The sequence below is a fragment of the Oncorhynchus mykiss genome, chromosome 21, assembly GCF_057628025.1.
Source record: "Oncorhynchus mykiss isolate SJ-2025 chromosome 21, ASM5762802v1, whole genome shotgun sequence".
Taxonomy (NCBI): Eukaryota; Metazoa; Chordata; class Actinopteri; order Salmoniformes; family Salmonidae; genus Oncorhynchus; species Oncorhynchus mykiss.
The window spans coordinates 57,076,415-57,103,200 of record NC_143042.1 but is presented as its reverse complement, the minus strand read 5'-3'; the positions used below and the strand labels follow the sequence as shown (position 1 = coordinate 57,103,200).

At 45.2% G+C, this 26,786-nt stretch overlaps 1 protein-coding gene across 1 annotated transcript in view; it reads right to left on the bottom strand.

The window, feature by feature from the left end:
- Nucleotides 1–14,275, bottom strand: part of LOC118942819 (FHF complex subunit HOOK-interacting protein 1A-like) — a 34,039-nt gene extending 19,764 nt beyond the window's left edge. The window contains 3 exon segments of the mRNA XM_090213386.1: nucleotides 3,563–3,810; nucleotides 6,259–6,358; nucleotides 14,006–14,275. Coding sequence (XP_090069512.1) covers nucleotides 3,563–3,667 — 105 coding nt within the window. The 5' untranslated portion in view covers nucleotides 3,668–3,810; nucleotides 6,259–6,358; nucleotides 14,006–14,275.
- Between the last annotated feature and the right edge of the window lie 12,511 nt (nucleotides 14,276–26,786).

Genomic DNA, 26,786 nt, shown 5'->3' with positions numbered 1-26,786 from the left:
GAGAGAGAGGTAGGGAGGGGAAGGGAGAGAGAGAGAGAGAGGGGTAGGGGAGGGGAAGGGAGAGAGAGAGGTACTGAAGGTTATTCTGGATTTATTCTTACGGTGTTTATTAGGTTGAATACACATGACTGGTGATTTCCCCCACAATTCAATTCAAATGTGTTTTCTAAACATATAGATTTCTGCTGCTGGTCAGTTTGTGAGACACACGGACAGACAGGCTGCCTCTGCCTGGGGAGGGAAACAGGCATGCTGCCTCTGCCTGGGGAGGGAAACAGGCAGGCTGCCTCTGCCTGGGGAGGGAAACAGGCAGGCTGCCTCTGCCTGGGGAGGGGAAACAGGCAGGCTGCCTCTGCCTGGGGAGGGAAACAGGCATGCTGCCTCTGCCTGGGGAGGGAAACAGGCAGGCTGCCTCTGCCTGGGGAGGGAACAGGCATGCTGCCTCTGCCTGGGGAGGGAAACAGGCATGCTGTCTCTGCCTGGGGAGGGAAACAGGCAGGCTGCCTTTTCCTGGGGGGGAAACAGGCAGGCTGCCTCTGCCTGGGGAGGGAAACAGGCAGGCTGCCTCTGCCTGGGGAGGGAAACAGGCATGCTGCCTCTGCCTGGGGAGGGAAACAGGCAGGCTGCCTCTGCCTGGGGAGGGAAACAGGCGTGCTGCCTCTGCCTGGGGAGGGAAACAGGCATGCTGCCTCTGCCTGGGGAGGGAAACAGGCATGCTGCCTCTGCCTGGGGAGGGAAACAGGCAGGCCGCCTCTGCCTGGGGAGGGAAATAGGCATGCTGCCTCTGCCTGGGGAGGGAAATAGGTCTGCCTGAACCTACTGCCTGGGGTTCAGAGAAACAGGCCTGCCTGAACCTACTGCCTGGGGAGAGAAACAGGCCTGCCTGAACCTACTGCCTGAGGTTCAGAGAAACATGCCTGCCTGAACCTACTGCCTGGGGTTCAGAGAAACATGCCTGCCTGAACCTACTGCCTGGGGTTCAGAGAAACATGCCTGCCTGAACCTACTGCCTGGGGTTCAGAGAAACATGCCTGCCTGAACCTACTGCCTGGGGTTCAGAGAAACAGGCCTCCCTGAACCTACTGCCTGGGATTCAGAGAAACATGCCTGCCTGAACCTACTGCCCGGGTTTCAGAGAAACAGCCCTCCTCTAATTCCACTAATGTACAACACTAACAAAGATATCTTTAAACGCTCCAAAATGAGCCCAATATAACCGTTACCAACTATCAGTCATTTTGAGAAATACCGCTCACACACAAGATGCACATCTCCTTACTTCACAATAGAAACTTCCTTCATTTGAATAATATCCTCTTCTATATAATTCTTATTGGTTATGAATTGACCATGTGACTTCTTCTTAGTTTGTTACAAGTTATCTTCCAGAGTTACGGGAATGTTAAGAAGAAGAGAGAGGAGCTACCACTCTTTTATCTTTACAAGCTTTGTGCAACTTGTTCTCTCTTCTCAAACCACATCCTCTGAGGACCGGGGCCAAGCCACATCCTCTGGTATCAGGGCCAAACCACATCCTCTGGTATCAGGGCCAAACCACATCCTCTGGTATCAGGGCCAAACCACATCCTCTGAGGACCGGGGCCAAACCACATCCTCTGGTATCAGGGCAAACCACGTCCTCTGGTATCAGGGCCAAACCACATCCTCTGGTATCAGGGCCAAACCACGTCCTCTGGTATCAGGGCCAAACCACATCCTCTGTGGACCGGGGCCAAACCACATCCTCTGTGGACCGGTGCCAAACCACATCCTCTGGTATCAGGGCAAACCACGTCCTCTGGTATCAGGGCCAAACCACATCCTCTGAGGACCGGTGCCAAACCACATCCTCTGTGGACCGGGGCCAAACCACATCCTCTGAGGACCGAGGCCAAACCACGTCTTCTGGTATCAGGGCCAAACCACATCCTCTGAGGACCGAGGCCAAACCACGTCCTCTGGTATCAGGGCCAAACCACATCCTCTGAGGACCGAGGCCAAACCACGTCCTCTGGTATCAGGGCCAAACCACATCCTCTGAGGACCGAGGCCAAACCACGTCCTCTGGTATCAGGGCCAAACCACATCCTCTGAGGACCGGGGCCAAACCAAAAGCATAATTTGTGTCGGGGAGGATCCAATCATAAAATGAGGAATTGAGTAGTACTATGTAATGTAAAGCCACAGAAAGCCAGGAGCCATGTTGGGACAACATTTTCAAAACCATCCAATTTATCATGGTATATTATTGAGCGGGTCCTCCCGCTAGTCAAGAGCCTGGAAGGGTGCACTTCCTGCTTTTACTTCCTGGCAAGGGTACACTTCCTGCTTGTACTTCCTGGCAAGGGTACACTTCCTGCATTTACTTTCTGGCAAGGGTGCACTTCCTGCTTTTACTTCCTGGCAAGGGTGCACTTCCTGCTTTAACTTCCTGGCAAGGGTACACTTCCTGCTTTTACTTCCTGGCAAGGGTACACTTCCTGCTTTTACTTCCTGGCAAGGGTACACTTCCTGCTTTAACTTCCTGGCAAGGGTACACTTCCTGCTTTTACTTTCTGGCAAGGGTGCACTTCCTGCTTTTACTTCCTGGCAAGGATGCACTTCCTGCTTTTACTTCCTGGCAAGGGTACACTCAAAATGACTGCCAGTCCACCCATTATGACGTCATTGACTTGAATGGAGAGGCTCTTTCTATTCATTCTATTTCTCTGAGACAGGCAGGTAGACAGACAGACAGGTAGGAAGACAGGCAGATAGGTAGACAGGCAGGTAGACAGGCAGGTAGACAGACAGGTAGACAGGTATACAGACAGGTAGGTAGACAGACAGGTAGGTAGACAGACAGGTAGGAAGACAGGCAGATAGGTAGACAGGCAGTTAGGTAGCTAGACAGGCAGGTAGGTAGACAGACAGACAGGTAGGTAGACAGACAGGTAGACAGGCAGGTAGACAGACCAACAGGCAGGTAGACAGACAGGTAGACAGGTATGCAGACAGGTAGGTATACAGACAGGTAGGAAGACAGGCAGATAGGTAGACAGGCAGGTAGGTAGCTAGACAGGCAGGTAGGTAGACAGACAGGTAGGTAGACAGACAAACAGGTCGGTAGGCAGGTAGACAGGCAGGCAGGCAGACAGGCATGTACAGTACAGACAGACAAGCGTGTACAGGCAGGTAGACAGATAACCAGACAGGTAGACAGGCAGGTAGATAGGCTGGTAGGTAGACAGATAGACAGGCAGGTAGACAGACAGACAGACAGACAGACAGACAGACAGACAGACAGGCATGTACAGTACAGACAGACAAGCGTGTACAGGCAGGTAGACAGATAACCAGACAGGTAGACAGGCAGGTAGATAGGCAGGTAGGTAGACAGATAGACAGGCAGGTAGACAGACAGACAGGCAGACAGACAGACAGACAGGCAGGCATGTACAGTACAGACAGACAAGTGTGTACAAGCAGGTAGACAGATAACCAGACAGGTATGTACAGGTAGACAGACAGACAGACGGGTAGACAGGTAGGTAGACAGTAAGACAGACAGGTGTGTATCTACCTGTGCCCAGTGGTTTCTGAAGACGATCATGCAGGTTTCTGGGTCCACCCCTTTCAGGGACAGTGACTTCTTCCTGTTTCCGTTGGCAACCACAGAGGCCATCATCTTGACTGCTGGACAGGTTGGGCTAAACCATGTCTCGGTGTGGAGTAGGGTGGCAGGGTGGAAGTGGAGAGTGCAGGGGAGGTACTCCTCACTCTCCCCCCAGAATCAGCAACATCTCTGGTGCAGGTTGGCACATGGGGGGCCTGAGCACAGGAGAGAGAATCAGCCGAAAAAAACACAAACATTTATAACGCTGATATTGGGATAAATAAGTAAGAACATTTCTGTTTGTAATGATTTGTCTGCTGAGAGAGATGACCTAACATAAACGCTTGGTTTGCTTTCGCTGTAAAGCTTTTTTGAAATCTGATACGCCAGGTGGATTAACAACAAGCTAAGCTGTGCTTTGCTCTTTGCACTTGTGATTTCATGAAAATTAAATATTTTTAGTAATTTAATTTGAATTAATTAATTGCTCTGCAATTCAGCGGATGTTGACGAAAATTATCTCGCTAAAGGGATCGGTACGCCAAGAGGTTTAAGACATGAAGGTCAGTCAATACGGAACTTTGAAAGTTTCTTCAAATGCAGTTGCAAAAACCATCAAACGCTATGATGAAACTGGCTCTCATGAGGACCGCCACAGGAAAGGAAGACCCAGAGTTACCTCTGCTGCAGAGGATAAGTTCATTAGAGTTACCAGCCTCAGAAATGGCAGCCAAATAAATGCTTCACAGAGTTCAAGTAACAGACACATGCGTGAATCAGGCCTTCATGGTCTAATTGCTGCAAACAAACCACTACTAAAGGACACCAATAAGAAGAGACTTGCTTGGGCCAAGAAACACAAGGAATGGACATTAGACCGGTGGAAATCTGTCCTTTGGTCTGATGAGTCCAAATTTGAGATTTTTAGTTCTAACCACCGTGTCTTTGTGAGACGCAGAACAGGTGAATGCATGATCTCTGCTTGTGTGGTTCCCATCGTGAAGCATGGAGGAGGAGGTGTGATGGTGTGGGGGTGCTTTGCTGGTGACACTGTCTGGGATTTATTTAGAATTCAAGGCACACTTAACCTCTTAACCAGCATGGCTACCACAGCATTCTGCAGCGATACGCCATCCCATCTGGTTTGCGCTTAGTGGGATTATCATTTGTTTTTCAACAGGACAATGACCCAACACACCACAGGCTGGGAAACAGGCATGCTATTTGGCTGTTAAGGGCTATTTGACCAAGAAGGAGAGTGATGGAGTGCTGTATCAGATGACCTGGTCTCCACAATCACCCAACCTCAAACCAATTGAGATGGTTTGGGATGAGTTGGACCGCAGAGTGAAGGAAAAGCAGCCAACAAGTGCTCAGCATGTATGGGAACTCCTTCAAGACCGTTGGAAAAGCTTTCCAGGTGAAGCTGGTTGAGAAAATGCTAAGAGTTTGCAAAGCTGTAATCAAGGCAAAGGGTGGCTACTTTGAAGAATCTAAAATCTAAAATATTTTTGGATTTGTTTAACACTTTTTTGGTTACTACATGATTCCATGTGTGTTACTTAATAGTTTTGATGTCTTCACTAATATCCTACAATGTAGAAAATAGTAAAAATAAAGAAAAACCCTTGAATGAGTAGGTGTGTCAACTTTTGACTGATACTGTATATTGTCTGAGCTTGTAGACTTGAAATCCTATTTATTGTCTGAGCTTGTAGACTTTAAATCCGATATATTGTTTGAGCTTCTAGACTTTAAATCCTATAAATTGTCTGAGCTTGGAGCTGTACAAAAAATAAACATTTGAAGAAAAATGTATTTAGTCATGTGTAGGCCTGATATAACAAACAGATACCGTGTGAAAGCCTTGGACAGAGACAGTGTGTTGGTGTAGAGAGAGCATTGTTTACAGGCCAACACATGCTCGGAAATAAGGTGAACATTATCATAACATTATCATACCATTATCATACCATTATCACCACCGTAACATTATCGTAACATTACTATTATCTTACCATTATTATTATCATAGCAGTATCACTATCGTAACATTATCATGACATTACTATTATCTTACCATTGTCGTTATTGTGACATTATCATACCATTATCATACCATTGCTATTATCTTACCATTATCGTTATTGTGACATTATCATACCATTATCATACCATTATCGCTATCGTAACATTATCATAACATTATCACTATCGTAACATTATCATAACATTACTAGTATCTTACCATTATTGTTATTGTGACATTATCATTATTATACCATTATCATAACATTACAATAACAGTACCATAACTTTATCATTGTCGTACATTATCATACATTATCATAATTATAACATTATCATAACATTACATACCATTATCATTATCCTAACATTATCAGTTCAGAACCTCAAGCAAGCTACCAAGAACCCTCTCTTCTCTTGACAGAGCAGTTTTAACTTTTTGACTTTGTCTACTCAGCACAAAAACTAAACGTGACTTTCTCTGGTGTCGTTTTTTTCTCTCTCTTTCCAATCTGTTGTAGATCAGGGAGTCACCCTCCTGTTCTCTCACGGGATCAAAAAAGGTCGGAATGGGAATGCGGCCTCCGTTCCGGGTGATCCAACTTTATTAAGAATTCCTTAAAGTTCCCTCTTACCTCTGCTGCAGCATGGCAGAACAACGCTCCGGTTCAGGTCAGGCAGTCCCTCACGGAATCACATCGGAACAGACCGTCAGACACAACACAGAATGTTGTTCTGTAGGGAGAGCGAGAGAGGGAGAGGGAGAGAGCGAGAGAGGGAGAGGGAGAGAGAGAGCGAGGGAGAGAGAGAGCGAGGGAGAGAGAGAGAGAGGGAGAGAGAGAGGGAGAGGGAGAGAGAGAGCGAGGGAGAGAGAGAGGGAGAGGGAGAGAGCAAGAGAGGGAGAGGGAGAGGGAGAGAGAGAGAGAGAGGGAGAGAGAGAGAGAGAGAGAGGGAGAGGGAGAGGGAGAGAGCAAGAGAGGGAGAGGGAGAGAGAGAGAGAGCGAGGGAGAGAGAGAGGGAGCGAGGGAGAGAGAGAGGGAGAGGGAGAGAGAGAGCGAGGGTGAGAGAGAGGGAGAGGGAGAGAGCAAGAGAGGGAGAGGGAGAGAGAGAGCGAGGGAGAGAGAGGGAGAGGGAGAGAGAGAGCAAGGGAGAGAGAGAGAGAAGGAGAGAGAGAGAGGGAGAGGGAGAGAGCGAGAGAGGGAGAGCGAGGGAGAGCGAGGGAGAGAGAGAGGGAGGGAGAGGGAGAGAGCGAGAGAGGGAGAGCGAGGGAGAGAGAGAGGGAGAGAGAGAGGGAGGGAGAGGGAGGGAGGGAGAGGGAGAGAGAGGGAGAGAGTGTCAACCATTTAGTAAACACTGACTGATTATTATTTTCTCCATATCTACCAGTCTGTCCGTCCATCTCGAGATCGGATGCCCTGGTTGCCAGGCGATGTATTCCTACATGGCGTTGCCAGGTTGGCCAGAGTACATGTCGGTAACAAGCCGTTGTCATGTTGTGTGACATCAATGTGCAGTCCTGTGTCACAGACAGACTGTGCAGATGTACTGCACACACACACACACACACACACACACACAGCACAGCACATTCCTGCAGTGTCGTCGGGTGACAGGGGAGAATCACTTCCCAATCCTCTCTCACCATCTGTGATGATAATCTGTGTGTGTGTACAGGGCAGACAGGCCAGGGGGTTGATGAGGCCGTCTGAGGGATTTACTACTCATTTCCTATGTCTCTGATAATCTGGCTGTGTGTGTAGTCATTTCCTGTGTGTCTTTGTGTCTGTCGGTCTGTGTGTGTGTGTGCGCGTGCTATATACCATAGTAGGATATAGTACCATAACAGGATATAGTACCATAGTAGGATATAGTACCATAGTAGGATATAGTACCATAGCAGGATATAGTACCATAACAGGATATAGTACCATAGTAGGATATAGTACCATAGTAGGATATAGTACCATAGTAGGATATAGTACCATAGTAGGATAGTACCATAACAGGATATAGTACCATAACAGGATATAGTACCATAGTAGGATATAGTACCATAGTAGGATATAGTACCATAGTAGACCATAGTACCATAACAGACCATAGTACCATAACAGACCATAGTACCATAACAGGATATAGTACCACAGTAGGATATAGTACCATAACAGGATATAGTACCATAACAGGATATAGTTCCATAACAGGATATAGTACCATAGTAGGATATAGTACCATAGTAGGATATAGTACCATAGTAGGATATAGTACCATAGTAGGATATAGTACCATAACAGGATATAAACTCAGCAAAAAAAGAAATGTCCTCTCACTGTCCACTGCGTTTATTTTTCAGCAAACTAAACATGCGTAAATATTTGCATGAACATAACAAGATTCAACAACTGAGACATAAACTGAACAAGTTCTACAGACATGTGACTAACATAAATGGAATAATGTGTCCCTGAACAAAGGGGGAGTCAAAATCTAAAGTAACAGTCAATATCTGGTGTGGCCACCAGCTGCATTAAGTTCTGCAGTGCATCTCCTCCTCATGGACTGCACCCGATTTGCCAGTTATTGCTGTGAGATGTTAAGCAAGTTCCCAGACATTTCTGGGGGGAATGGCCCTAGCCCTCACCCTCCGATCCAACAGGTCCTAGACGTGCTCAATGGGATTGAGATCCGGGCTCTTCACTGGCCATGGCAGAACACTGACATTCCTGTCTTGCAGGAAATCATGCACAGAACAAGCAGTATGGCTGGTGGCATTGTCATGCTGGAGGGTCATGTCAGGATGAGCCTGCAGGAAGGGTACCACATGAGGGAGGAGGATGTCTTCCCTGTAACGCACAGCGTTGAGATTGCCTGCAATGACAACAAGCTCAGTCCGATGATGTTGTGACACACCGCCCCAGAAGATGACGGACCCTCCACCTCCAACTCGATCCTGCTCCAGAGTACAGGCCTCGGTGTAATGCTCATTCCTTCGACGATAAACGCAAATCTGACCATCACCCCTGGTGAGACAAAACCGTGACTCCTCAGTGAAGACCACTTTCTGCCAGTACTGTCTGGTCCAGCAGCAGTGAGTTGTGCCCAAAGGCGACGTTGTTGTCGGTGATGTCTGGTGAGGACCTGCCTTACAACAGGCCAACAAGCCCTCAGTCCAGCCTCTCTCAGCCTATTGCGGATAGTCTGAGCACTGATGGAGGGATTGTGCGTTCCTGGTGTAACTCAGGAAGTTCAAATCAAATCAAATCATATTTTATTTGTCACATACACATGGTTAGCAGATGTTAATGCGAGTGTAGCGAAATGCTTGTGCTTCTAGTTCCGACAATGCAGTAATAACAAGTAATCTAACTAACAATTCCAAAACTACTGTCTTGTACACAGTGTAAGGGGATAAAGAATATGTACATAAGGATATATGAATGAGTGATGGTACAGAGCAGCATAGGCAAGATACAGTAGATGGTATCGAGTACAGTATATACATATGAGATGAGTATGTAAACAAAGTGGCATAGTTAAAGTGGCTAGTGATACATGTATTACATAAGGATACAGTCGATGATATAGAGTACAGTATATGCGTATGCATATGAGATGTATAATGTAGGGTAAGTAACATTATATAAGGTAGCATTGTTTAAAGTGGCTAGTGATATATTTACATAATTTCCCATCAATTCCCATTATTAAAGTGGCTGGAGTTGAGTCAGTGTCAGTGTGTTGGCAGCAGCCACTCAGTGTTAGTGGTGGCTGTTTAACAGTCTGATGGCCTTGAGATAGAAGCTGTTTTTCAGTCTCTCGGTCCCAGCTTTGATGCACCTGTACTGACCTCGCCTTCTGGATGATAGCGGGGTGAACAGGCAGTGGCTCGGGTGGTTGATGTCCTTGATGATCTTTATGGCCTTCCTGTGACATCGGGTGGTGTAGGTGTCCTGGAGGGCAGGTAGTTTGCCCCTGGTGATGCGTTGTGCAGACCTCACTACCCTCTGGAGAGCCTTACGGTTGAGGGCGGAGCAGTTGCCGTACCAGGCGGTGATACAGCCCGCCAGGATGCTCTCGATTGTGCTTCTGTAGAAGTTTGTGAGTGCTTTTGGTGACAAGCCGAATTTCTTCAGCCTCCTGAGGTTGTTCCATTCTTCACAATGCTGTCTGTGTGAGTGGACCAATTCAGTTTGTCTGTGATGTGTATGCCGAGGAACTTAAAACTTGCTACCCTCTCCACTACTGTTCCATCGATGTGGATAGGGGGGTGTTCCCTCTGCTGTTTCCTGAAGTCCACAATCATCTCCTTAGTTTTGTTGACGTTGAGTGTGAGGTTATTTTCCTGACACCACACTCCGAGGGCCCTCACCTCCTCCCTGTAGGCCGTCTCGTCGTTGTTGGTAATCAAGCCTACCACTGTTGTGTCGTCCGCAAACTTGATGATTGAGTTGGAGGCGTGCGTGGCCACGCAGTCGTGGGTGAACAGGGAGTACAGGAGAGGGCTCAGAACGCACCCTTGTGGGGCCCCAGTGTTGAGGATCAGCGGGGAGGAGATGTTGTTGCCTACCCTCACCACCTGGGGGCGGCCCGTCAGGAAGTCCAGTACCCAGTTGCACAGGGCGGGGTCAAGACCCAGGGTCTCGAGCTTGATGACGAGCTTGGAGGGTACTATGGTGTTGAATGCCGAGCTGTAGTCGATGAACAGCATTCTCACATAGGTATTCCTCTTGTCCAGATGGGTTAGGGCAGTGTGCAGTGTGGTTGAGATTGCATCGTCTGTGGACCTATTTGGGCAGTAAGCAAATTGGAGTGGGTCTAGGGTGTCAGGTAGGGTGGAGGTGATATGGTCCTTGACTAGTCTCTCAAAGCACTTCATGATGACGGAAGTGAGTGCTACGGGGCGGTAGTCGTTTAGCTCAGTTACCTTAGCTTTCTTGGGAACAGGAACAATGGTGGCCCTCTTGAAGCATGTGGGAACAGCAGACTGGTATAGGGATTGATTGAATATGTCCGTAAACACACCGGCCAGTTGGTCTGCGCATGCTCTGAGGGCGCGGCTGGGGATGCCGTCTGGGCCTGCAACCTTTGCGAGGGTTAACACGTTTAAATGTCTTACTCACCTCGGCTGCAGTGAAGGAGAGACTGCATGTTTTCGTTGCAGGCCGTGTCAGTGGCACTGTATTGTCCTCAAAGCGGGCAAAAAAGTTATTTAGTCTGCCTGGGAGCAGGACATCCTGGTTCGTGACTGGGCTGGATTTCTTCCTGTAGTCCGTGATTGACTGTAGACCCTGCCACATGCCTCTTGTGTCTGAGCCGTTGAATTGAGATTCTACTTTGTCTCTGTACTGACGCTTAGCTTGTTTGATAGCCTTGCGGAGGGAATAGCTGCACTGTTTGTATTCGGTCATGTTACCAGACACCTTGCCCTGATTAAAAGCAGTGGTTCGCGCTTTCAGTTTCACGCGAATGCTGCCATCAATCCACGGTTTCTGGTTAGGGAATGTTTTAATCGTTGCTATGGGAACGACATCTTCAACGCACGTTCTAATGAACTCGCACACCGAATCAGCGTATTCGTCAATGTTGTTGTCTGACGCAATACGAAACATGTCCCAGTCCACGTGATGGAAGCAGTCTTGGAGTGTGGAGTCAGCTTGGTCGGACCAGCGTTGGACAGACCTCAGCGTGGGAGCCTCTTGTTTTAGTTTCTGTCTGTAGGCAGGGATCAACAAAATGGAGTCGTGGTCAGCTTTTCCGAAAGGGGGGCGGGGCAGGGCCTTATATGCGTCGCGGAAGTTAGAGTAACAATGATCCAAGGTCTTTCCACCCCTGGTTGCGCAATCGATATGCTGATAAAATTTAGGGAGTCTTGTTTTCAGATTAGCCTTGTTAAAATCCCCAGCTACAATGAATGCAGCCTCCGGATAAATGGTTTCCAGTTTGCAAAGAGTCAAATAAAGTTCATTCAGAGCCATCGATGTGTCTGCTTGGGGGGGGGATATATACGGCTGTGATTATAATCGAAGAGAATTATCTTGGTAGATAATGCGGTCTACATTTGATTGTGAGGAATTCTAAATCAGGTGAACAGAAGGATTTGAGTTCCTGTATGTTTCTTTCATCACACCATGTCACGTTAGCCATAAGGCATACGCCCCCGCCCCTCTTCTTACCAGAAAGATGTTTGTTTCTGTCTGCGCGATGCGTGGAGAAACCCGTTGGCTGCACCGCCTCGGATAGCGTCTCTCCAGTGAGCCACGTTTCGGTGAAGCAAAGAACGTTACAGTCTCTGATGTCCCTCTGGAATGCTACCCTTGCTCGGATTTCATCAACCTTGTTGTCAAGAGACTGGACATTGGCAAGAAGAATGCTAGGGAGTGGTGCACGGTGTGCCCGTCTCCGGAGTCTGACCAGAAGACCACCTCGTTTCCCTCTTTTTCGGAGTCGTTTTTTTGGGTCGCTGCATGGGATCCGCTCCGTTGTCCTGTTTGTAAGGCAGAACACAGGATCCGCGTCGCGAAAAACATATTCTTGGTCGTACTGATGGTGAGTTGACGCTGATCTTATATTCAGTAGTTCTTCTCGACTGTATGTAATGAAACCTAAGATGACCTGGGGTACTAATGTAAGGAATAACATGTAAAAAAACTAAAAACTGCATAGTTTCCTAGGAACGCGAAGCGAGGCGGCCATCTCTGTCGGCGCCGGAAGTAGAGTTTCAAGGATTACAAGCTCTTAAGTTTGAAGTTGCCTTCCTGTACCTGTCCCGCAGATGTGATGTTTGGATGTACCAATCCTGTGCAGGTGTTGTTACACGTGGTCTGCCACTGTGAGGACGATCAGCTGTCCATCCTGTCTCCCTGTAGAGCTGTCTTAGGCGTCTCACAGTACGGACATTGCAATTTATTGCCCTGGCCACATCTGCAGTCCTCATGCCTCCTTGCAGCATGCCTAAGGCACGTTCACACAGATGAGCAGGGACCCTGGGCATCTTTCTGTTGGTGTTTTTCAGAGTCAATAGAAAGGCCTCTTTAGTGTCCTAAATTTTCATAACTGTGACCTTAATTGCCTACCGTCTGTAAGCTGGTAGTGTCTTAACGACCGTTCCACAGGTGCATGTTCATGAATTGTTTATGGTTCATTGAACAAACATGGCAAACAGTGTTTTAAACCCTTTACAATGAAGATCTGTGAAGTTATTTGGATTTTTATGAATTATCTTTGAAAGACAGGGTCCTGAAAAAGGGACGTTTATTAACATAGTAGGATATAGCACCTACTTCTGTATGGCACCTTACTGTTTAGCAAACACTGTTTATACTGTAACTAGTGTGTACGCACACACACACACACACACACACACACACACACACACCTGCGTGCACTGTAGGTAAAAATACACAGTCAGTCTGTGACCAGAGAGTACATCATGACATAACACTAAAGCTATCTTAAACAGGCTCTTTTTCTGGACACCACTCCAATCATCAGCCTGACCCCTGACCTCAGGTTGCCATGACAAGTCTCTCATACGTCACACCTATTGTCTGAGTAGAGTGTAGTTACTCCTAGATGCTGATCTTGGGTCAGTTTTGCATTTACCCCACCAATGTTTAAGATTGTGATGTTGGGGACGCTGATCCTAGATCTGTGCCTAGGCAAATCTTCGTTTTTATTTACAGAATGGATGTTACAGAGTTTAGGAGACTCCGACAACATGGCTCTGGGGTGAAGTTTGCCCCTAGTACAGATCTAGGGACAGTTTCCCCTCCCCCAATCTTAACCCTCAACCATTAGTGAGGGTAATCTAAAACAGACCCAAGATCAGCATTTATATATAATTATTTGTATTTCTTTTAAAAAAAACGTTTATTTAACTAGGGAAGACAGTTAAGAATACATTATTAGTTACAATGATGGGCTACCCTGGCCAAACTCTGGGCCAATTTTGCACCGCCCTATGGGACTCCCAGTCACGGCAGTTGTGATACAGCCTGGAATCGAACCAGGGTCTGTAGTGATGCCTCTAGCACTGAGATGCAGTGCCTTAGACCGCTGCGCCACTCGGGAGCATCTAGCTGCTACGTCGCACCTGTTTCTGCTAGACTCCTAAACCTGTAAGACGATTCGCCGCTGATAAAAACTAAAGAGAGAAAAGGACATTTAGGATGATCTCTCGCTCTCTCTGTTTACTGTTGAGGGACTATGAGTTGATATACCGCATTGTCCTCCACGATACAAATACTGTAGAATTCATGAAAACATGAATAAAGTATGAAAATAAATATCGTAAGCCACTATTTTAACTCTCCTCTCCCCAAATCACTGTTCACACAATAGAAGCATTTACATACAGAAATACTTAAGCGTCATAAATCTTACCTCTATTGACACATTACACAGTTGTGGATGAATAAATCTATCCCACGGAATTTGCGCGCTCTCTCTCTCTCTCTTTCAAACTGTTCAATGTCTTTGCAAACAATCAAAGTAATAAAGCTCTACCGAACAAATACGTTCATTATCTAATAGTTGTTTACTCGAATAAAAATCCTGTATTCCCGAACAGTTGATAGAACGAAAAAGCCGTTATGATATTGTGACAGTCGGTCAGTTCGCTGCTGTCGGTACAGACCGAACGCGGCTTGAGCTGTCAGAGAAAGGTGACGCTCTAGACACGCCCCCTCGGTCCGGGACAGAGATTCAACAATCCGACCACACATCCTCACAAACACTTTTTAGAAAATGGACAAAAACATGCTAAAACGGGTCAATTTGATCTTTGTTATGAAAACTATTGTCTTTTGTTAAGAGGTTTCAATAGGCCTAAACTTGTTCACTTTCCTATCCAATGAAATCACTTCAATGCACATTTGTGTTTTATTCTAGGGTTATATGTAATGTTTACTGTTCATTTTTATTGTTTATTTCACTTTTGTATATTATCTACCTCACTTGCTTTAGCAATGTTAACACATGTTTCCCATGCCAATAAAGCCCCTTGAATTGAATTGGTCCTGTTCCACTGCTTAGACGTTGCATGCAGCGTGCCACATCATCGACAGTGTCAACATCTATCAGAATGCTATAACAGTAAGTGGTTAGTTGGTAAAACACCCATCCAGGCCGTTGTAAGATCCGGCAACGTCTAAGCAGTGGAATCTGACCTATATGTCTACCGTGACAGGATGTCATGTAGCCTCTACTAAGTCCCCAACAGCCGGATGTTCCGGTTTTCAGGGGAACTGGAAAGAGAGCCTGTCACGCGAGTTCCGCATTTGCTGGACGTCAATGAAGCGACACCCCCATTTTACTCATCGACATTTGCTGTATTGGTTGAACAGTGCAGAAGAGAACCTCGCCGATAGTTTTTTTCTCTCTCTCCTTGTCAAGACCGATGATGTAAACCCTGGATAGCTGATGCTGCGTATGAGAGGCGTCGAAGCCACCTGTCGGCCATATTGGTACTCCTCAGTAGGAGCATCCTTCATAGGAATGGATGGAATTCTACATTATTCCAATTAAATGTTTCTAGGATACATGTCATGTTATTTAAGATGTGTTTGTTTATTAAGGTGACAGTAACATTAGTACAAAAAAAAGTGCTTTAAGGAAAATGTTTTTATATAAATTATTTCATATTTTTATTTGTATGTTTAGCTCACATAATTGTATTTATTTATTTAACCTTTATTTAACCAGGAAGGGCTCATAGGCAGCACCAAGTCATTAGAAAAATTACAGACAAACAACATGAAAAAGTACAAGTAATCTAGTAAAAACCATTGAATTCCCAAGAGTATAACAAAATTAAAAACAGCAAATTAAAGACATTGACAGGTCAGGGAATCAGTCTCAAGATCATTCATCAGAGATTTAAAAACACCAATCGGGACAAGTTCTTCCAGTTTAAAAGTATTTTGTAAGGTTGTTCCAAGACGATGGTGCAGAGGACATTAAAGCCCTTTTACCAAATTCAGTTGGGACATTTGGAACAGTTAGCAGGATAAAGTCCAGCGAACGAAGAGAGTACCCACCACATTCCTGAACAATAAAAATGCCCAAATAAAAAGGTAGTAAACCCAAAATGGCTTTGTAAATACAAGTATACCAGTGACTGAGCCTATGAGTGACTAGAGAAGGCCAGCCAACCCTGATATACAAAGTGCAGTGGTGCGTAAGGGTTTTGCAGTTTAAAATAAATCTCAATGTGCCATGGTAAAGGATGTCAATTGATCTCAAACACTGAGCGGAAGCATTCATATATATAATATCCCCATAGTCTAGTAAAGGCATAAATGTAGCCAATACTAGCCTCCTTCTGGCTTCAAAAGAAAAACAGGCCTTATTCCTAAAATAAAATCCCAATTTCAGCTTCGTCATCAATTAAAATTCCAAGATATTTATATGAGGTTACAACCTCAGTCTCCTTGCCCTGACAAGAAGTAATAGGTGAAAGGTTCAGAGGTCTATATCTTGCATTAGAAAACACCATTAGTTTTGTTTTGTTAGTATCAGTAATTGAGGATAAGCTTCAATTGACACAAGGTATGTTGAACAGTATAAAAAGCAGTTTGCAAGGAGGCACAGCAGCACAACAGTAAATAACAGTATCATCAGCATAAAAATGAAGTTGTGCATTTTGGACATTTTTGTCTAAATCATTTATATAAATAGTGAATAAGAGAGGACCAAGTACAGAGCCTTGGGGCTCACCATTAAAGACAGACAATTTAACAGACATGAGCCCATCAAATTGAGTGCACTGAGTTCTATCAGACAGATAGTTGGCAAACCATGCAACTGCATGTTACGAAAGACCTACACTCGACAATCTCTGTCTTAGTATAGCATGATCAACTGTATCAAAAGCCTTAGAGAGATCAATAAAAAGTGAGACACAGTGCTGTTTTTTGTCCAGGGCTTCAGTGATATCACTTAAAACCTTCATGGCTGCTGTAATTGTGCTATAATATAATTTAAAATTATTTTAATTAACCTTTATTTAACTAGGCAAGTCAGTTAAAAACAAACTCTTATTTACAATGACGGCCTACCCCGGCCAAACCCTAACCCAGATGATGCTGGGCCAATTGTGCACCGCCCTATGGTACTCCTAGTCACAGCCAGTTGTGATACAGCCTGGAATTGAACCGGGGTCTGTAGTGATGCCTCTAGCCCTAAGATGTGGTGTCTTAGACCGCTGCGCCACTCGGGAGTCCGAATGAAAGTGTCTGTAATAGAATAAACGTGTTAAAATTAATGTAGACATTATGTAAATGCTCTTCTATAGCTACCTAAATCTGTTTTACAATTGAGGAGGAGGAGGACCAAGATGGCTGCCAGGTACGTCAATACAGGAGGACCAAGATGGCTGCGAGGTACGTCAATACAGGAGGACCAAGATGGCTGCCAGGTACGTCAATACAGCAGTACCAAGATGGCTGACAGGTACGTCAATACAGGAATACCAAGATGGCTGCCAGGTATGTCAATACAGGAATACCCAGATGGCTGTGTGGTGGCTTCAATACAGGAATACCAAGATGGCTGCCAGGTACGTCAATACAGGAGTGCCAAGATGGCTGTGTGGTGGCTTCAATACGGGAATACCAAGATGGCTGTGTGGTGGCTTCAATACAGGAATACCAAGATGGCTGTGTGGTGGCTTCAATACAGGAATACCAAAATGGCTGTGTGGTGGCTTCAATACAGGAATACCAAGATGGCTGCCAGGCACGTCAATACAGGAGTACCAAGATGGCTGTGTGGTGGCTTCAATACAGGAATACCAAGATGGCTGTGTGGGGGCTTCAATACAGGAGTACCAAGATGGCTGTGTGGTGGCTTCAATACAGGAATACCAAGATGGCTGTGTGATGTCTTCAATACAGGAATACCAAGATGGCTGTGTGGTGGCTTCAATACAGGAATACCAAGATGGCTGTGTGGTGGCTTCAATACAGGAATACCAAGATGGCTGTGTGGTGGCTTCAATACAGGAATACCAAGATGGCTGTGTGGTGGCTTCAATACAGGAATACCAAGATGGCTGCCAGGTACGTCAATACAGGAGTACCAAGATGGCTGTGTGGTGGCTTCAATACAGGAATACCAAGATGGCTGTGTGGGGGCTTCAATACAGGAATACCAAGATGGCTGCCAGGTACAACAATACAGGAGTACCAAGATGGCTGTGTGGTGGCTTCAATACAGGAATACCAAGATGGCTGTGTGGTGGCTTCAATACTGCGCCCCCTGTCAGTCATCCAGGGTTTCTACACATCATTGATGAAGACCAGTGTGTAGGGGATCTAGTTTCAGGTGTTTCTTTTTACGCCTGCTTCATAGGTTAGGTGGCGTGCGGCCTTGAATGGAAGGACAGCTCCTGCTTTACCGTGGCCTTTGTTGTCAGTTAAAGCCATAAACACCTGCTCGTTTCATAGACCTCGAGACAGCTGCCGTGTCTCCTCCGACTGATTTAGCGTTAAAACAAGTCTACGGGAAACACAAGGATGGCTCACCAAGACACACTTCCAATATGACTAATTTGAGTATGAAAAGTAGTTACACCACTCACCAAAAACAATTAAAGGCAGATATTGATTTCTTATTGCTCATTTTAATCCACTGTACAGGATGCAGACAGGTGACTGACAGCTCAACATATAGCTGACCTCTTCCTCAGTGACCTGACCATTTAGTTACTTACTTCCTCTTTATAGCCTAGTGGCCCATTGAGACACAACAATATAATACAATTAGAGTTATATGTTTCAAGGTAAATGGTAAATTATAGCACAGAATAACAAGAGAAATAGAGTGTCTGGTTAATCAACAGGCCATGTCAACATGTACACAGGTGATATTTGGGTGTCTGTGAATTTGGAGACACAGAACACCCCCCCCCCCCCCCCCCCCCCCCCCCCCCCAAGGCAACAACATTATAGAAACAAAGACAGTGAAAAAGTCATCGTTTAGCACTTTAGGATCCACAGTGTCTCAAAGGAGTACAGTCAGAATGCCTTGTTTGTTTTAGTTTAGGGGACGATGTCACTTCCTCTTGGTGAAACGTGTTCTATGACTACAAAGAGCAGGAAGTAAAATGAGCCACGGTTGGCTTCGATGCTGTGGCACGGAATAACATAGTCTGTGTTTTTATTTTGAATAGCAGCCTTGTTCTGCTCCTGTAGTTTGACTAGTAGAGGCAGCCTTGTTCTGCTCCTGTAGTTTGACTAGTAGAGGCAGCCTTGTTCTGCTCCTGTAGTTTGACTAGTAGAGGCAGCCTTGTTCTGCTCCTGTAGTTTGACCAGTAGAGGCAGTCTTGTTCTGCTCCTGTAGTTTGACCAGTAGAGGCAGTCTTGTTCTGCTCCTGTAGTTTGACCAGTAGAGGCAGTCTTGTTCTGCTCCTGTAGTTTGACCAGTAGAGGCAGTCTTGTTCTGCTCCTGTAGTTTGACCAGTAGAGGCAGTCTTGTTCTGCTCCTGTAGTTTGACCAGTAGAGGCAGTCTTGTTCTGCTCCTGTAGTTTGACCAGTAGAGGCAGTCTTGTTCTGCTCCTGTAGTTTGACCAGTAGAGGCAGCCTTGTTCTGCTCCTGTAGTTTGACTAGTAGAGGCAGCCTTGTTCTGCTCCTGTAGTTTGACTAGTAGAGGCAGTCTTGTTCTGCTCCTGTAGTTTGACTAGTAGAGGCAGCCTTGTTCTGCTCCTGTAGTTTGACCAGTAGAGGCAGTCTTGTTCTGCTCCTGTAGTTTGACCAGTAGAGGCAGCCTTGTTCTGCTCCTGTAGTTTGACTAGTAGAGGCAGCCTTGTTCTGCTCCTGTAGTTTGACCAGTAGAGGCAGTCTTGTTCTGCTCCTGTAGTTTGACTAGTAGAGGCAGCCTTGTTCTGCTCCTGTAGTTTGACTAGTAGAGGCAGCCTTGTTCTGCTCCTGTAGTTTGACTAGTAGAGGCAGCCTTGTTCTGCTCCTGTAGTTTGACCAGTAGAGGCAGCCTTGTTCTGCTCCTGTAGTTTGACCAGTAGAGGCAGCCTTGTTCTGCTCCTGTAGTTTGACTAGTAGAGGCAGCCTTGTTCTGCTCCTGTAGTTTGACCAGTAGAGGCAGTCTTGTTCTGCTCCTGTAGTTTGACTAGTAGAGGCAGTCTTGTTCTGCTCCTGTAGTTTGACCAGTAGAGGCAGTCTTGTTCTGCTCCTGTAGTTTGACCAGTAGAGGCAGCCTTGTTCTGCTCCTGTAGTTTGACTAGTAGAGGCAGCCTTGTTCTGCTCCTGTAGTTTGACCAGTAGAGGCAGACTTGTTCTGCTCCTGTAGTTTGACTAGTAGAGGCAGTCTTGTTCTGCTCCTGTAGTTTGACCAGTAGAGGCAGTCTTGTTCTGCTCCTGTAGTAGAGGCAGTCTTGTTCTGCTCCTGTAGTTTGACCAGTAGAGGCAGCCTTGTTCTGCTCCTGTAGTTTGACCAGTAGAGGCAGTCTTGTTCTGCTCCTGTAGTTTGACCAGTAGAGGCAGCCTTGTTCTGCTCCTGTAGTTTGACCAGTAGAGGCAGTCTTGTTCTGCTCCTGTAGTTTGACCAGTAGAGGCAGCCTTGTTCTGCTCCTGTAGTTTGACCAGTAGAGGCAGTCTTGTTCTGCTCCTGTAGTTTGACCAGTAGAGGCAGCCTTGTTCTGCTCCTGTAGTTTGACTAGTAGAGGCAGCCTTGTTCTGCTCCTGTAGTTTGACCAGTAGAGGCAGTCTTGTTCTGCTCCTGTAGTTTGACTAGTAGAGGCAGTCTTGTTCTGCTCCTGTAGTTTGACTAGTAGAGGCAGCCTTGTTCTGCTCCTGTAGTTTGACCAGTAGAGGCAGCCTTGTTCTGCTCCTGTAGTTTGACCAGTAGAGGCAGCCTTGTTCTGCTCCTGTAGTTTGACTAGTAGAGGCAGCCTTGTTCTGCTCCTGTAGTTTGACCAGTAGAGGCAGTCTTGTTCTGCTCCTGTAGATTGACTAGTAGAGGCAGTCTTGTTCTGCTCCTGTAGTTTGACCAGTAGAGGCAGTCTTGTTCTGCTCCTGTAGTTTGACCAGTAGAGGCAGCCTTGTTCTGCTCCTGTAGTTTGACTAGTAGAGGCAGTCTTGTTCTGCTCCTGTATTTGACTAGTAGAGGCAGTCTTGTTCTGCTCCTGTAGTTTGACTAGTAGAGGCAGTCTTGTTCTGCTCCTGTAGTTTGACTAGTAGAGGCAGTCTTGTTCTGCTCCTGTAGTTTGACCAGTAGAGGCAGTCTTGTTCTGCTCCTGTAGTTTGACCAGTAGAGGCAGCCTTGTTCTGCTCCTGTAGTTTGACTAGTAGAGGCAGCCTTGTTCTGCTCCTGTAGTTTGACCAGTAGAGGCAGTCTTGTTCTGCTCCTGTAGTTTGACTAGTAGAGGCAGTCTTGTTCTGCTCCTGTAGTTTGACCAGTAGAGGCAGTCTTGTTCTGCTCCTGTAGTAGAGGCAGTCTTGTTCTGCTCCTGTAGTTTGACCAGTAGAGGCAGCCTTGTTCTGCTCCTGTAGTTTGACCAGTAGAGGCAGTCTTGTTCTGCTCCTGTAGTTTGACCAGTAGAGGCAGCCTTGTTCTGCTCCTGTAGTTTGACCAGTAGAGGCAGTCTTGTTCTGCTCCTGTAGTTTGACCAGTAGAGGCAGTCTTGTTCTGCTCCTGTAGTTTGACTAGTAGAGGCAGTCTTGTTCTGCTCCTGTAGTTTGACCAGTAGAGGCAGTCTTGTTCTGCTCCTGTAGTAGAGGCAGTCTTGTTCTGCTCCTGTAGTTTGACCAGTAGAGGCAGCCTTGTTCTGCTCCTGTAGTTTGACCAGTAGAGGCAGTCTTGTTCTGCTCCTGTAGTTTGACCAGTAGAGGCAGCCTTGTTCTGCTCCTGTAGTTTGACCAGTAGAGGCAGTCTTGTTCTGCTCCTGTAGTTTGACCAGTAGAGGCAGCCTTGTTCTGCTCCTGTAGTTTGACCAGTAGAGGCAGTCTTGTTCTGCTCCTGTAGTTTGACCAGTAGAGGCAGCCTTGTTCTGCTCCTGTAGTTTGACTAGTAGAGGCAGCCTTGTTCTGCTCCTGTAGTTTGACCAGTAGAGGCAGTCTTGTTCTGCTCCTGTAGTTTGACTAGTAGAGGCAGTCTTGTTCTGCTCCTGTAGTTTGACTAGTAGAGGCAGCCTTGTTCTGCTCCTGTAGTTTGACCAGTAGAGGCAGCCTTGTTCTGCTCCTGTAGTTTGACCAGTAGAGGCAGCCTTGTTCTGCTCCTGTAGTTTGACTAGTAGAGGCAGCCTTGTTCTGCTCCTGTAGTTTGACCAGTAGAGGCAGTCTTGTTCTGCTCCTGTAGATTGACTAGTAGAGGCAGTCTTGTTCTGCTCCTGTAGTTTGACCAGTAGAGGCAGTCTTGTTCTGCTCCTGTAGTTTGACCAGTAGAGGCAGCCTTGTTCTGCTCCTGTAGTTTGACTAGTAGAGGCAGTCTTGTTCTGCTCCTGTATTTGACTAGTAGAGGCAGTCTTGTTCTGCTCCTGTAGTTTGACTAGTAGAGGCAGTCTTGTTCTGCTCCTGTAGTTTGACTAGTAGAGGCAGTCTTGTTCTGCTCCTGTAGTTTGACCAGTAGAGGCAGCCTTGTTCTGCTCCTGTAGTTTGACCAGTAGAGGCAGCCTTGTTCTGCTCCTGCAGTTTGACCAGTAGAGGCATCCTTGTTCTGCTCCTGTAGTTTGACCAGTAGAGGCAGCCTTGTTCTGCTCCTGCAGTTTGACCAGTAGAGGCAGCCTTGTTCTGCTCTTGTAGTTTGACTAGTAGAGGCAGCCTTGTTCTGCTCCTGTAGTTTTACTAGTAGAGGCAGCCTTGTTCTGCTCCTGTAGTTTGACCAGTAGAGGCAGCCTTGTTCTGCTCCTGTAGTAGAGGCAGTCTTGTTCTGCTCCTGTAGTAGAGGCAGTGGGGTGGCAGGGTAGCCTAGTGGTTCGAGTGTTGGACTAGTATCCGAAAGGTAGCAAATTCAAATCCTTGAGCTGACAAGGTACAAATCTGTCGTTCTGCCCCTGAACAGGCAGTTAACCCACTGTTCCTAGACCAGTTAACCCACTGTTCCTAGACCAGTTAACCCACTGTTCCTAGACCAGTTAACCCACTGTTCCTCGATAGGCCGTCATTGAAAATAAGAATTTGTTCTTAACTGACTTCCCTAGTTAAATAAAAATATGCATTTGACTATCTATTTGACATTTGTTGTGCGACAATGAATTAAGTTTATTTCAATTTATGTTGTGTGGATTAACACGTTTTTGGTCGTGCATTTTCACAAGTCTGTGGAAGATGTGGAAATAGATTTCATATGGATGCTGCCAGCACCAATTAAAGGGATGCAGCCAGCACCAATTAAAGGGATGTGGAAATAGATTTCATATGGATGCAGCCAGCACCAATTAAAGGGATGCAGCCAGCACCAATTAAAGGGATGTGGAAATAGATTTCATATGGATGCAGCCAGCACCAATTAAAGGGATGTGGAAATATATTTCATATGGATGCAGCCAGCACCAATTAAAGGGATGCAGCCAGCACCAATTAAAGGGATGTGGAAATAGATTTCATATGGATGCAGCCAGCACCAATTAAAGGGATGCAGCCAGCACCAATTAAAGAGATGCAGCCAGCACCAATTAAAGGGATGCAGCCAGCACCAATTAAAGGGATGAGGAAAGACATTTAATTTGTAAGTGCCTGATATTATATAGGTCGTTATAGGAAACATGCTTCTCGTGAGGGGAACCAATGGTCATGACAACACGGGACAGAAGACATGCCTGTTCCACATTTGGAATTCCAGCGGACTGCTATAGCGCCCTCCTTGGGCCAATCTGTGTCATTTCGTCAATACCGGATCTCTATGGCAAGACGCAACATTCGTCCAAATCGGCCAAGTGCCGCCCAAAATATTGCTTGTGACGAATTTACAAACATACAAAAGTACTACGGACGGCGCCAGATCCACAGCCCCCTCCGTGATTTCATCATAGGGAGGGACAACGTACCGCTATTGACCTTCTAACTAATGGTTGATAAGAGATATTAACTATTGACCTTCTAACTAATGGTTTAAATCAAATCAAATCAAATTTTATTTGTCACATACACATGGTTAGCAGATGTTAATGCGAGTGTAGCGAAATGCTTGTGCTTCTAGTTCCGACAATGCAGTAATAACAAGTAATCTAACTAACAATTCCAAAACTACTGTCTTGTACACAGTGTAAGGGGATAAAGAATATGTACATAAGGATATATGAATGAGTGATGGTACAGAGCAGCATAGGCAAGATACAGTAGATGGTATCGAGTACAGTATGTACAAATGAGATGAGTATGTAAACAAAGTGGCATAGTTTAAAGTGGCTAGTGATACATGTATTACATAAGGATACAGTCGCTGATATAGAGTACAGTATATACGTATGCATATGAGATGAATAATGTAGGGTAAGTAACATTATATAAGGTAGCATTGTTTAAAGTATAAGAGATATTAACTATTGACCTTCTAACTAATGGTTCATAAGAGATATTAACTATTGACCTTCTAACTAATGGTTCATAAGAGATATTAATTATTGACCTTCTAACTAATGGTTCATAAGAGATATTAATTATTGACCTTCTAACTATTTCTGGAGAGAAAAAACACCCAATCCGTGAACAGTATGAGCCTCACAAATAACAGGGGTTGTTTTAAACCTCCAATGCAGGATATTGAACAAATAATGAAACGTAATCAATGATAGCTCAGCGATGGACCTATAGAACTAAATAAGACTAATTCTCCAGGTACAAGCCAATGTTCCCCTCTGGGACTGACTTATAAAGGCATGCCTGTTCTGCTGTTTTTCATGGATGTCTGTGGCCACGTGAATACATACACAGCCTGCTCATTGTTTCCCACAGGAGATGCCCACAAAACATGGGGTGGCACGCTGAGGTAACCAGGTTCTATTATTCCATCATTACCCCTGGAATGAGCAGTCCGTCAAAAAACATGCTGTCAGATATTATTTCTCTCACACTGTGGCCTGCTGCAGCACTGTAGTGACATCTAGTGTTCAAATGATATAACTACAACAGAAGTGATGGATGGAAGATATCCATAGAGTCATCTCTCTCGTGTTACGTAAACATAACAGCTGGGCTGACCAATTATGTCAGATTTTAGTTGTGAGTTAACTGGGGTTGTCCTGTACTGTATCAATATGGATCAATATCAATATCAATATGGATCAATATCAATATGGATCAATATCAATATCAATATGGATCAATATCCATATGGATCAATATCAATATGGATCAATATCAATATGGATCAATATCAATATGGATCAATATCAATATGGATCAATATCAATATCAATATGGATCAATATCAATATGGATCTATATCAATATGGATCAATATCAATATCAATATGGATCAATATCCATATGGATCAATATCAATATGGATCAATATCAATATCAATATGGATCAATATCAATATGGATAATTGCATAGTGTCTTTGAACTGTAACACACATGCTGTTGTCCTACAGGTTGGAGAAACTATTTTCCTGACATAACATAACTTATAAAAAAATCTATTCAAAGGTTATTTGTCACATGCGCCGAATACAACAGGTGTAGTAGACCTTACAGTGAAATGCTGAATACAACAGGTGTAGTAGACCTTACAGTGAAATGCTGAATACAACAGGTGTAGTAGACCTCACAGTGAAATGCTGAATACAACAGGTGTAGTAGACCTCACAGTGAAATGCTGAATACAACAGGTGTAGTAGACCTTACAGTGAAATGCTGAATACAACAGGTGTAGTAGACCTTACAGTGAAATGCTGAATACAACAGGTGTAGTAGACCTTACAGTGAAAGGCTGAATACAACAGGTGTAGTAGACCTTACAGTGAAAGGCTGAATACAACAGGTATAGTAGACCTTACAGTGAAATGCTGAACACAACAGGTGTAGTAGACCTTACAGTGAAATGCTGAATACAACAGGTGTAGTAGACCTTACAGTGAAATGCTGAATACAACAGGTGTAGTAGACCTCACAGTGAAATGCTGAATACAACAGGTGTAGTAGACCTTACAGTGAAATGCTGAATACAACAGGTGTAGTAGACCTTACAGTGAAATGCTGAATACAACAGGTGTAGTAGACCTTACAGTGAAAGGCTGAATACAACAGGTGTAGTAGACCTTACAGTGAAATGCTGAATACAACAGGTGTAGTAGACCTTACAGTGAAATGCTGAATACAACAGGTGTAGTAGACCTTACAGTGAAAGGCTGAATACAACAGGTGTAGTAGACCTTACAGTGAAATGCTGAATACAACAGGTGTAGTAGACCTCACAGTGAAATGCTGAATACAACAGGTGTAGTAGACCTCACAGTGAAATGCTGAATACAACAGGTGTAGTAGACCTTACAGTGAAAGGCCGAATACAACAGGTGTAGTAGACCTCACAGTGAAATGCTGAATACAACAGGTGTAGTAGACCTTACAGTGAAATGCTGAATACAACAGGTGTAGTAGACCTTACAGTGAAATGCTGAATACAACAGGTATAGTAGACCTTACAGTGAAATGCTGAATACAACAGGTGTAGTAGACCTCACAGTGAAATGCTGAATACAACAGGTGTAGTAGACCTTACAGTGGAATGCTGAATACAACAGGTGTAGTAGACCTTACAGTGAAATGCTGAATACAACAGGTGTAGTAGACCTCACAGTGAAATGCTGAATACAACAGGTATAGTAGACCTTACAGTGAAAGGCTGAATACAACAGGTATAGTAGACCTTACAGTGAAATGCTGAATACAACAGGTGTAGTAGACCTCACAGTGAAATGCTGAATACAACAGGTGTAGTAGACCTTACAGTGAAATGCTGAATACAACAGGTGTAGTAGACCTCACAGTGAAATGCTGAATACAACAGGTATAGTAGACCTTACAGTGAAAGGCTGAATACAACAGGTATAGTAGACCTTACAGTGAAATGCTGAATACAACAGGTGTAGTAGACCTCACAGTGAAATGCTGAATACAACAGGTGTAGTAGACCTTACAGTGAAATGCTGAATACAACAGGTGTAGTAGACCTTACAGTGAAATGCTGAATACAACAGGTGTAGTAGACC